Source organism: Solanum pennellii, chromosome 4 (assembly GCF_001406875.1).
Source record: "Solanum pennellii chromosome 4, SPENNV200".
Taxonomy (NCBI): Eukaryota; Viridiplantae; Streptophyta; class Magnoliopsida; order Solanales; family Solanaceae; genus Solanum; species Solanum pennellii.
Genome location: NC_028640.1, coordinates 76,866,178 through 76,878,709, shown reverse-complemented (window position 1 = coordinate 76,878,709; position 12,532 = coordinate 76,866,178). Strand labels below are relative to the sequence as shown.

General features: G+C 26.8%; 1 protein-coding gene across 2 annotated transcripts; it reads left to right on the top strand.

Moving 5' to 3' along the window:
• The first annotated feature begins 3,341 nt into the window (after positions 1 to 3,341).
• LOC107016006 (probable serine/threonine-protein kinase PIX13) lies at positions 3,342 to 8,178 on the top strand. Of its 2 annotated transcripts, none has more exons than XM_015216477.2 (6): positions 3,342 to 3,574; positions 4,083 to 4,417; positions 6,164 to 6,299; positions 6,389 to 6,525; positions 6,619 to 6,742; positions 7,305 to 8,178. In XM_015216477.2, exons 1-6 carry the CDS (start codon positions 3,511 to 3,513, stop codon positions 7,748 to 7,750), a joined length of 1,242 nt encoding a protein of 413 aa, XP_015071963.1. In that variant the 5' UTR covers positions 3,342 to 3,510; the 3' UTR covers positions 7,751 to 8,178. The 2 variants fall into 2 exon arrangements, with proteins under 2 accessions (XP_015071963.1, XP_015071962.1); XM_015216476.2 differs by having other exon boundaries at positions 3,343 to 3,574; positions 6,386 to 6,525.
• The last annotated feature ends 4,354 nt before the right edge of the window (positions 8,179 to 12,532 follow it).

The following is a 12,532-nucleotide window of genomic DNA, read 5'->3' as shown; positions in this document are numbered from 1 at the left end:
CGAATTTTTATATGACTTTCTAGCTCCGTCCTATTGTACATGTATGTGTTACATGCATGTTTATTGAAACTTTTAACATTGATATTTTACTCAAATAACAAGTTCTAAATTCATATTTCGAATTTTTATATGACTTTTTAGCTCCGTCCTATTGTACATGTATGTGTTACATGCATGTTCATTGAAACTTTTAACATTGATATTATATTCAAATAACAAGTTCTAAATTCATATTTCGAATTTTTATATGACTTTCTAGCTCCGTCTGATTGTACATGTATGTGTTACATGCATGTTCATTGAAACTTTTAACATTGATATTATATTCAAATAACAAGTTCTAAATTCATATTTCGAATTTTTATATGGCTTTCTAGCTCCGTTTTATTATACATGCGTGTGTTACATGCATATTCATTATAACTTTTAATATTGATATCATGTTCTCAAATAAATAAGTTTTAAATTCATATTTTAAATTTTTATATAACTTTCTAGCTCCGTGTTAAATGCATGTTCATTGTAACTTTCCATGTTTCATTACATCTTCAAAATGTGCTCCATATTTTGGGTAAGTGACAACATATAAGCCAAAAATAAAAGTAGACTTTACGCTTTATGTGTAGGTCCACATTATTAATAATATAACCATTGAAAATGAGCTTAAGTACCAAATAGACTGATTATAAAAATAAAAAAATAAAAAGAATTCCCAATATATAGACTGAGTCCGATAAACCAATTCTCATCTTAATATACCATCTCTTTCATTGCCTATATATTTTAAGAGTATTAATGGTGTTGACACTTTTTTTCTCTCCATACAAAATTATAATCACATTTTGGAAAATAAACCCCATTAACTAAGGGTGTGTTGGATAGGAAGAAAAATGTCCCTTTAGGAAAAAATAAGTTATTTTTTCTTTAGTTTATTAATTCGATATGTAAATACAAAATATTATTTTAAATACATTTATATATAATCTAGATAAATACTATAACACATGGGTGAGATTGGTGGTATAGTTTTGGGGTTGGGTAAAGATGAGTTATGTTATAGCTAGGGTGCTGAAAACATAGTAAATATGGAACTTTTTTACTTACTTTTGTACCAGCAAAATAATTTTTATTATTTTTTTGAAAACTATTTCTTAAAAGAAAAAATTTAACTAACCGAACATAAAAAGAATTTGAGATTTCTCTCCCTTCCGGGTGCACCCTAATTATTTTGAAAGAGAAAAACAGAAGTTATGCTTACTACAAAAGAGTCAAACAGTACAATTTTTATTTTAGGAAGAATTCAAAGGTTTACAGTGAGGTTGTTCGTTGGAAAAAAAAAACTAGTCAATAATTAATTTGTTCAAGGACGTATTTCAAATTGACTTTTGAAAAAAATGCCACATAATAATTAAAAGTGTACGGTGTATAACTTTCATGAGAATTCCAAAAAATGTTAAATGTGATTTACTAGAAGAGGAGGTTTTAGGAATTTAATTTACAAATCATATTTCAGAAAAAAAACTTGAATTAAACTTGTGTTCTGTTATTAGTGCAATCACATTCCTAAAATTAAAATGTAAATTGTACAAAAGAAAATGGCCATAGTATTTATCGAGATGAAGATTTATAAAGTCTGTCATCTTGACTTTATATTCCAATACATCAATTATAAAAATTACGTTGACAATATATATATATATATATATATATATATATATAACTAAAATTTATTTATTCCTTCTTCTTTTCGCTTTCACTATAATAAAAATAATTATTTTTAATTGTTGTTAAATATGTATTTTTAGCGGTAATTGTGGCTCTTTGCATATGTTCCTAAAGCCTTTAGCGATATTAATTCTAATGACTCTTAATTGATGCTGATAAAGACTTTAACACTCTATATTAATGTTAATATTTAATGCTGTTAAAAATTATATTTTCTTGTGCATCTCTTAAATATTATCTATATATATGTCTGGTTATACTTATATTTATGACCCCTGCAGTTGGTCAGAATGTAGACTAATTTTTACTTTACTTTCTGGATTTAATGTTAGTGTAAAGTCAATATTTTCTTTTAATATTATAATATAATGTACAGTAAGATATGCTTCTAGTACATATTTACTACGTCTGTGACGCGGTATAGTTGACTTGTTCTTATTATTTTATTTTTAAAAAAGTTAAACGCACCTCTTTTAAGAAATAATAATATTAAAAAAAACTCCTAAATTTCATGTATCTTTTATTATTTTCTTGTTGAAATCATATAAACTACTTATTATGTTCATTTTCTACAATGTTTTAATACTAATATTATGTTCTAGAAAAAGAAATTCAAAGTAAAGCAATTTTAATGTGTCTGTGCAATATTTTTAGAAGTCAAATAACTAATTTTAATTTACATAAGTCAAAATTAAACGTAAATGAATGATCTGTTAGATTTAAATATATAAATTTAATTTATATTGATTATATTATTAATCTATATGTGTATTATTTTAATATATATATATATATCTTAAAAGTTGACACTCATGTTTAATTTTATCCCATCATGTCCAAAGAAGATATCCTAAAGTCTTGTTGGCTAGAACAAGTCATAGCCGTAATAGGATTGATATTATCATTGACTTCAACTTTTCTTTTTATCTAAATACATAATTTTTTACTTATAAAATTTAACGGGTTAAAATTGTAAGTCTTAAAGTCTAAAGTTTAAAAAAACTCTAATCATAAATGATTCTGTTTTTAATAAAATAGAAATAGCATTCACTTAACTAGTTTTTTTTTCTTTTTTTTAAGAAATGAGATGATCCTTGATTGCTCGTATATGGAATGAAAGAAAACAATTCTTTTAGATATTTTATATTTTATTTTTTAAAAAAGAAAAACCTCTCAAGTATAAAATAAGTTTCTTTTATGAAATATCATAAAACAAAAAAATTAATTATAACTATACTACAAAATTCATTCTCGTCCTTAAAAAATTAATAGACATACATATAAAATTAACTCAAGATAATATTTTAAATTTTCACCTCTAAAAATTTGAAACTTCATGATAATAGTACTTTTCTATTAAAGAAACAACTATTTATGAATTTCTATCTTTTAATAAATTTTATATAATACAAATTCAAATTACCGGTCGAGATCAAATAAATCAGAAGATCACCACAAAAATCGATAGAAGTTGTTAGAGAAACTTATTGAGCAAGGAAATAAAGGAGTGGGCTGCAAATTAAACTATAGACTAAATTAAAATAAAGTGAGAAATATATATTTTTTAAAATAATATAAGTCTTTTGTGTTTTTGTATACAATGTGAATATAAATGGGGTATCCCATTTTTCATTTGGCTAACTATCTTTCCTCCTCCTTTCCTTCTGTCTTCCTAAGAAATTAACACACTCCACAACCACAAGAAAACTATCACCTATTCTTATTTAATATTTAGAAGCAACAACACAAACTACTTCTCCCAAAAATATTATTACAACAGAAATAATGGGAAATTGTTGGCCAAAACCTGTGGATGTTGTTCCTCCCACCTCTAATACTACTCCTCCAGGTATTTTAGTCCGTTTCAGAAAGAACATCTTTATTTTCTATATTAGAATCGAAACGGTCATATTATTGCAAATATTTAAAATCACAAGCTTTTAAGTATACCTCTAGTATGTATATAACAAAAGTTTACATTCACTATCTTCAACTCCGTGCTTGATCAAACTTTCGAAAGGAAAATAAAGGTTGAAACACAAACGGAACAACCCTTCACAGGAAAATAATATTGTAGTATACATATATAAGGTCAAAATTGGTTTCTTATGTACATGTTTGTAGTTGAATCTTATTAATTTCTTCGTCTGTTATTAATTTTAAATATTTTATTTAAAATTGTGACTCATGACGGTTCAAGAGTACTACCTTTTGTTTCCTAATTTGGTTATGCCATAAAGAAAAAAGTTTCATTTTCTAATTATTCTTTTTTTATGTTAGTATTTTCTTTACTAAAAATTCTGACTCGTGATTATTTCATGAGAAATATTTTTTTCTAATTTTTCATCCCTTGTTAGTGATCATGAAGAAACCAATTAATACATCTCCGGGAAGTAACACAAGGAGTGTGGTGGCGCAGCCTAGCGGAGATGGCGGTGATTCGAGGAAAGTGGAAGTTCCGGCTAGCGGAAAAATAATTACGCCAAATTTAAAAATGTTTACGCTAGCGGAATTAAAGAGCGCAACGCGTAATTTTCGGCCCGATACGGTGCTAGGTGAGGGAGGATTTGGTACAGTATTTAAAGGATGGGTCGATGACAAAACATTTGCACCTTCTAAAGTTGGAGTTGGTATGCCTGTTGCTGTTAAAAAATCAAATCCTGACAGTGAACAAGGTCTTAAAGAATGGCAGGTTAGTTATAATATATCCTATTCGACTTTTCATCATTTTTTTAAAAAAGTATAACATCTGACACGATTAATCTAAATTAGTCAGTTGAGTAGATCGTCTAAATAGAGTAAAGAGCTTTTCAAGGATGATAATGATTGTATGCGTTTGGTGGTGGGTGGGAGTGGGAAAGAGGGGGAGGTCATGTATGATATGTCATGTCGTTTTTATCAAAATGTCAATATTTTATACGATCGAGTATATTTTATGTCCACCTCAAAATTCAAAACTTTAAGTCGAATCTATTGGTGGTCCATGAATTTTTAATTCATGCAGAAGCAATAATGTTAATTAGAATATAATTTCTTTTATTTTCTTCCATTTTTTACGTTCATTGAAAGGAGAGTATTAAATTGACAATTGAGTGCCACAAGACCAAACACTCTAGCTATTAATTAAACTTTATAACCAACAAAATAGACTCCTCCAAAAGTCAAACTTGTGCTTGATTTGAAAATTTAGTTAGATTTTTATTATATTACTCTTATATATTATTATAATATAAAATATTGGATATAGAAGCGGAGTTAACATAGATATATATATATATCATTATAAATTTATATATTATTATAAAATATTGGATATAGAAGCGGAGTTAACATAGATATATATATCATTATGAATTTAATTAAATTTAATAACTTTCACATAAAAATTAAATATATATAAATTATTAAGTCAAAACTTTTTAACATAAAAAAATAATTTAATATCTTGTGTATATAAACTAAGTTAATTCGAATTTCACCTCTACTATATATGCCCTTTAAAATGATTTTTGAGCTTGGATAGTCTTCGATTTTTTTTAATATTATCTATATAACTTTCTTCAGGTATTTAAAATGTTTTTCTTTTCTTTTCTTATAGCAAATATTTGACTAGTCACTTCTCTGAGGGAAAAAAAAGAGAGTCTAATAATTAGATCAATTAATTAAATGTAGAAGATAATATAGTTTGACTCTATCAAAGTATCCACGTGGGTTTCCATACTACCTATTAATTAGTGAAAAATATTTTAATTAAATTTTAATCGTGAAAAAGAAATATCACAACTCACACAAATATATTCCATTACTATAATATATTGCATGCAAGTATAAATTACTTTTTCATATTATCAGTGCAATTTAACTTTGATTATGAGTGTAATTTAACAAGTATTTGCATGATATTTATGTCATTTTCTAGTTAATTAATGTTACTATAATTACCTATTGCTATTTATATATTTGCTTGTCGAAATAGAAGTCAAATTCACAATCTTTAAAATAGGGGTAAATTTATTAAGTCAAACACAAGAAAAAAAACCTCTCATAAATATTACATGTACACTGATAGAAGTCTAAGAGGAATTGGTTATTTGACTAAATTATGTAAAAAAAAATTTATATATATTTCTTTAATTTAAGGTAAAAATAAATAAATCAATTTGCTTTCGAAAAACTTGTTGATCGCGGATTAGTTATTTGTGATGTCAGCACCTCAACTCAAAGACTTAAGTTATTTCCTCTAATTGAAACTGCATTCATTCATTATGTTTTAGATTGAGATATCATGAAATCAACGTTATGAGTCAACTTTCTAATTTGAAATAGTAAAATAATAAATATATCAACGATACAACAGTTCAATTTTTTTTTCTATCAATGATAAAAATATATTATTGTTTTCTATCGAAAATTGATTATGTAAACTTTGTTTTTGCAGGCTGAAGTAAAGTTTTTGGGAAAATTTAGTCACCCAAATTTAGTAAAACTAATTGGATATTGTTGGGAAGACAAAACATTTCTTCTAGTCTATGAGCACATGCAAAAAGGGAGCTTAGAAAGTCATCTTTTCAGAAGTAAGCACCTTACAATTCTATTCTTCATTAACTCGATTTAATTTATGTACACTGACATTATAAAAAAAAACATTCGATTTTATTAGCAGAAGGCGCTGAAGCATTGTCATGGGATACAAGGCTGAAAATAGCAATCGGAGCAGCAAAGGGACTTGATTTCTTACACACCACAGAAAAACAAGTTATTTATCGCGATTTTAAAACGGCCAATATTTTACTGGATTCGGTAATTCTTCTTTTCTTAAAATAGAATATACGTATTATCTTATTGACAATACTAGTTTTACTAATAAAATGTTGGTTTCAATTATTGTGACAGGACTATAATGCAAAGCTTTCAGATTTTGGACTAGCAAAAATGGGTCCAGTAAATGGAGACTCACATGTGACCACTAAAATAGTTGGTACTTATGGCTATGCTGCACCTGAGTACATGGCCACTGGTAATTTATAATGCTTTATTTCGATATCAATACTGACGTGCAATTAAATTTAAGTTTATTTAAGAGAAATATCAAATTTGATTTCATATTTTAAATTCGAGCTCAAATTGATGATGGTGAAGGGAAGGAAATTGACTTCTTGAAAAAGAATTATATTCTTGGCCCAAATTTTTCTCTGTTTACACATTTGGAAATTTGACCTTTTCCTTGCAGAAAATTTCAACCTAAATGTGAACTCTTAAATGATTTATTTATTAATATTAGCTGGCAAAGCTAAGTATAATTTGGTTCAACTACTTTTTGTCTTTATGTTCCTTATATTTTAATTCTTAAAAAGAATATTGAATCATATAATTCATTTTATTTTTGTTTCTTCATTGAAAAAGTCTTGATTCCTACACCTTATGTTTGATTTATTTATGTAAATGTCCCTTTTCAAAAAATCATTATTTAGCTACTGTTTCTCAAAAATTATTCTTTCGAATTACACTAGACATGGGTCTAATACTGTTCTCTAATATTTGCATTAAAACTGACAAAAATTTCACATCATTTTTGGCAGGTCATTTATACGTAAAGAGCGACGTATACGGGTTCGGAGTCGTGTTACTCGAAATCCTTTCGGGCCGGAGAGTACTGGATCTTAACAGGCCCAATGGAGAACATAATTTAGTAGATTGGGCCAAGCCCATGTTACCTGACAAAAAGAAGCTAAGGAAATTAATGGACCCAAGACTGGAGGCCCAATACCCATCAAAGGCTGCATTTCAAATAGCTGAAATTATATTAAAATGCCTTGAACCTGATCCCAAAAATAGACCTTCCATGGAAGAAATTTTGGAATGTTTGGAACAATGTAACGGGATCCAAATGAAACCGCGAGCAAAAAATACCACGGGAAATCACAACCATCGAGGGCATCGATCACCTCTCCACGTTAAGAAAACAGGTAGCGGTAATGTGATTGGAAACCAAGGCTATAATGCTCCAAAAAACCGTAGCTATTGAAACTCGAAAGGTGGATCAATCAAATGTTCTTTTAGTTATACGATCAATGCTACGGAAGATCTTTATAATTTTTGGGCTTGTGTACATCATAGGCCCAGTCCAACAAAGGCCCAATAGGTGAGGCCCATTATGGGGCCCAGTAAGTTCTGTTGGTAGTTTGAAATGGTCTTATGTAATCATGAGAAAAGCTGGCATTTGTCTGTATTCAGACTGGAGATAGTCAATATCAACAGAAAAAAGGAATTCCACTTATCAATATAATAATTTTCTTTTACTTTTTTTCATAAAAAACAAAAAAACCTTTTTTTTTTTTTCTAAATAGATATGATTGTATTACCTTTTGTGTGTATATATTTAATTTTTTGGATCCATTTATAGAGTGATCATGTATCATATTCTTAAGGTCAATATTGATTTGCCCTTTATTACTTTCTTGTCTTTATTATTCCTTGGGTCACTCTCTCCTACAAAGAAAGGGCAAGTATATACTGTGTGTATTATAATCGCGAAGAAAATATTTTTTAATTTTCTCATGTTCAATTAGTTAAGAATTTAGAATATTAAAAAAATGAGGACAGTGATTCAACTAGCAGAAAGAAGGAAGTTTTCATGTATTGCATTACAGCACTTTGATTTTTTCTTTCTTATCCTCCGACACTCTTCATCTTCATGTTCATATCTTATCTCTCTGACCTCTCATAGTGTTTATCTAGATTATATATAAATGTTTTTAAGATAACTTTTTTTTTTCATTTTAACAAGTATATATGTATTAATCACTTAATGTGCATTCAATACGAAAGAAAATATTTTTCAAACTTTTTCATGTTCGATTGGTTAAAATTAAAATCCTTTTTAAAAGGGAGGATAATGAATTACCTAATAGAAGTCATGCTGAACTCATGTAGTGTTTGTCCAGAGTATATACAAATACTTCCAGATTAACTTTTTTTAGCACAAATTGAACATGAGAAAATATGTAAGAAATTTCTTTATTCCTTTTTATGTAAAATACTTTAGAAATTATGATATAAATACATTTTTACTCTTAATCGAAGATATCAATTTCAAATTATATGTAAAAAAACAATATACTCTTAACATCAAACTTTCAAATGAATCTAATTAGTCAGACCTCAAAACGAATACCGTCATAAATGGGGCCAAATACAGTTGCTTGATAAATACTCAAAAAGTGTATACTATAAATGATGTTGAATGCAGTAAGAAATGATTAATTTGATCATGTTTGGGCCTGGTAGCTCAAAGGTCTTTTCATCAGTCAATTACTTACAGGCCCCCTCTAATTATTTCCACATGCCTTCTTATATAGCACGTCTAAAACCAAAATCTACCACAAAATTTTCGTTTAATATACATAATTTATGAAGAAAGAAAAATAAGTAATTAAATATACTCTAGATAGTAATATAAACTTAATTAAGCATATCATGTCAATTAAAATAATTATTATTACGTAAGACACATAATTTGAAACGAAAGAATATGAATAATCTGAAACACTAACCTTCCGAGGAATAAGCTTAGCTCTTAGTTAATTCCTTGTTAAAATTACTAAAAAAAAATCAATGAAAGTTTTAGGACAAAATCTATGAATACATATTTAGTAATTTTATATCAACCAACCACGTATTATAAATATTAATTTGGTCAACTTGAAACAATGCCGCCGGAAGTGTAATGAAGATTATATACATGATTAGATTTTATAGAATTGACAAATTAAAAGGGGAAAGAAAAGAATTAATTATAATTATTTTTCAAATCCCAAAGTTAAAGTCTACTAATTACATAAACATGCGTCTAAGTGTGTGCAGTCCCTTTAAGAATAAAGTTGAATTTGTACTATTTAATTACCTCTTATTAAACTATAAGTTGAAATTCAACCCTAAAAAGTATTTAAAAAGTAAAAAAAAAAGGGCCTGCATGCTTAATCATTGAACTATTGAGCCCATAGATGTAAAGTTGTATTCTTATAAATCTTTAGGGATTAATAAACATTAAAGCCCATCATGTTTCAACATGATCAAAAGTACCTATTTAACATGCTATTTTATCTTCTCACACATATATAATCATCATTATTCATCAATTTTACTCTATTGCAATACTTGAAAATTAAAAGTGTTCAACTTCTCACTTCATCATTATATATATTGGTTCTTGTATTATTCCGCGATACGATTATTTCAAAATTATAGTTAAAATAGATAAAAATATGATAATTTTTATCAATAAATTTTGACATATGTAATTGACTCTTTCATAATAAAAACTATAAAATTTATTGTGAATATGAGATAATTTATTAATAACGTACTCGAAATATAATCAAAATAAAATTAAGCAATTTAAAATAGTATATGAGCAAATTCAAATTCACCCGTTAAAATTAATGTGGACCCTCATTGGTTGGGTTATTCAGTGTGAAAAAAGATATAATTCCGGCTATATGATTAGTAATTTTTAAAAAGTGATAAATGTTTAGATTTTATTTGTTTCAATAATGAACCTAAAAGGTTTGGTCTATATTTTTTCTTTGTTCAAATTGAATTTTTGTATCACTTGCGTAGTAGCTTAAACTTTTCTCTTTGTTCATATTGAATCTTAATCATAGTATTTCATCCCTTTTATTTAAATCAAACTCTATATCAATTCAACAAATTAAAAGAGCTTTGTTACCTTTTTTTCATATGACTATAATCCTTATTTACAAATAACTATATGAAAATAGTTTGAGAATATCATTAATAAAATTAATTTAGTAATATATATATACACACATCTAATTAAAGCTTATTTAAAGATACATATCACACTTAATATAGGTCAACTAATATAAAACAAAAAAATATCGACTTTTCAACTCTATTTATAGTAATATGATTTTTAAGGGGCTTTTTTCTTCTCATTTTTACTCAAGAGAAGTATGATTTGCCTACATACTTTGGAGCAAATTTAAGTGAGATAGGTATTATTATTATTATTATTATTATTATTATTATTATTATTATTATTATTTACTATTTAATTTGCAACTGAACTTTGTTGAAACTAAATTTGACAGGTTGTGCAAAATGAATCCTTACAAAATCATTACAGCTGTGGAATTTTTTGGTTTTATTCGAACAAAAGGATAATATGTATCTCCTCTTCCGCTGAAATAATTGACATTATAATATTGTCTCTTGTATACACTACCTTATAAATAACTTATCGTTGTTCGGATCAAAATAATAAAGTGTTATATATTGAAATAATAACGCGTTATATATATGAAAGTTAAATCAGATAACAAATAATAATATAATTTGATTTTCTAAACAATACTCTTGAAATGATAAAATTATGAGTATCAATATTAATTAAAAATGATTTTTTTGAATATAAAAATTCAAAATTTTACCTCTGATAAAATTATAGATATGATAGAGTATAAAAGAAATTCAAAATAAAATATAATTATTAAAGAATTTTACAAGACAAACTATGCATGAAACTTGAAACCTTTTTCAAGAAATAGTTCTTCGAGAAACATCGATCTTCAAAAAAATTGTCATAAATGGCTTGATTTGTTTTTTTCTAGAACTTCAGACCTAACTTATAAATGTTATTTGGACATTTATTTGTGACATCATAGATGACCCAAAAGAAACAAGGAAAAAGGGTCTGATATACCCTTCAACTTTGTCATTTAGAGCTGATATACCTCTTATTATGAAAGTGGCTCATATATGATAGAGTGATAAGTTTAGAGCGATTTTAAATTCGAGTCTTTCAGAATACGAAGTTATTAAAAAATATTTTACCTCTACATATAAAATTCTCTTGTATAAATCAAAATTTAAAATCGAGCTATAATATATATATCGACGAAAAATAAAAAAGATAGACTGGAGAGGGCTTCGAAGCATGTGATAAAAACTTATTTCATTAATGACAATAAAATATACACTATTAATGTTCATCACAAAAAGAAGAAATACAACATTTTTTTAAAGATAAAAATTATATATGTAGAATCTTCGAAGACTCAAGGACCACCTAGCTGTGAAAATTATTTCTCAATTATGTAGAATACAATGTTCATGTATAACAATTAATACGAAATATATTATGTGATATGAATATGTAATTGAATTAGAGAAAGAATTATCACATCCAAATACATTACATAAATATTATATCACATGATATTATTATTAGGTGTATATATGTTAATAATTATTATCATAAACTATATTGTATAGTTGTGGATGATTTAATTGAGATGTGTTGGAATAGTCTGTTGAAAATTGAATGCATTTATTGTAGTAGTGAATTTATTTTAGAAGTTAGGAAGGTCCAGTATTTTGCAGAGTTCCACAAATTAAATATGGAATCCATTTTCATTAATGAACATATTTAATGATGCAGTTGTATTAATTTAGCTTTCTATGCTTACTCCATGTTTGGATGTTGATGTGCGGTTCCTACTTGCTACTCATTTTCCAACAACAATGTGGTCCACGTCGGAAGAAGGTAGAATGTTATGCAAATTTTATTTTTGATATATGAACAAATTATTTCGATAGATCATTGATATAAAAAGAAAAAATCACTGTTGATTTTCATTTTTACTAATGTTTTTTTGATACCAACCAAATAGATAAATAGTTACTTCTTTGTCAAAATTCATACTTTCTCAATGTTTAGTCATTCTTTTGGCTTGCCTTCATCGTCACTCTCTCGTGTATCTGGTGACATCTGATACATGTGAAT

What these genes read in the sequence shown, in the direction of transcription:
- LOC107016006 (XM_015216476.2), top strand. Translation starts at nt 3,511, where the DNA reads ATGGGAAATTGTTGGCCAAAACCTGTGGATGTTGTTCCTCCCACCTCT. An exon ending in AAGGTCTTAAAGAATGGCAG is followed by an intron (nt 4,418 to 6,163) that starts GTTAGTTATAAT and finishes TTGTTTTTGCAG; the next exon opens with GCTGAAGTAAAGTTTTTGGG. An exon ending in ACCTGAGTACATGGCCACTG is followed by an intron (nt 6,743 to 7,304) that starts GTAATTTATAAT and finishes CATTTTTGGCAG; the next exon opens with GTCATTTATACGTAAAGAGC.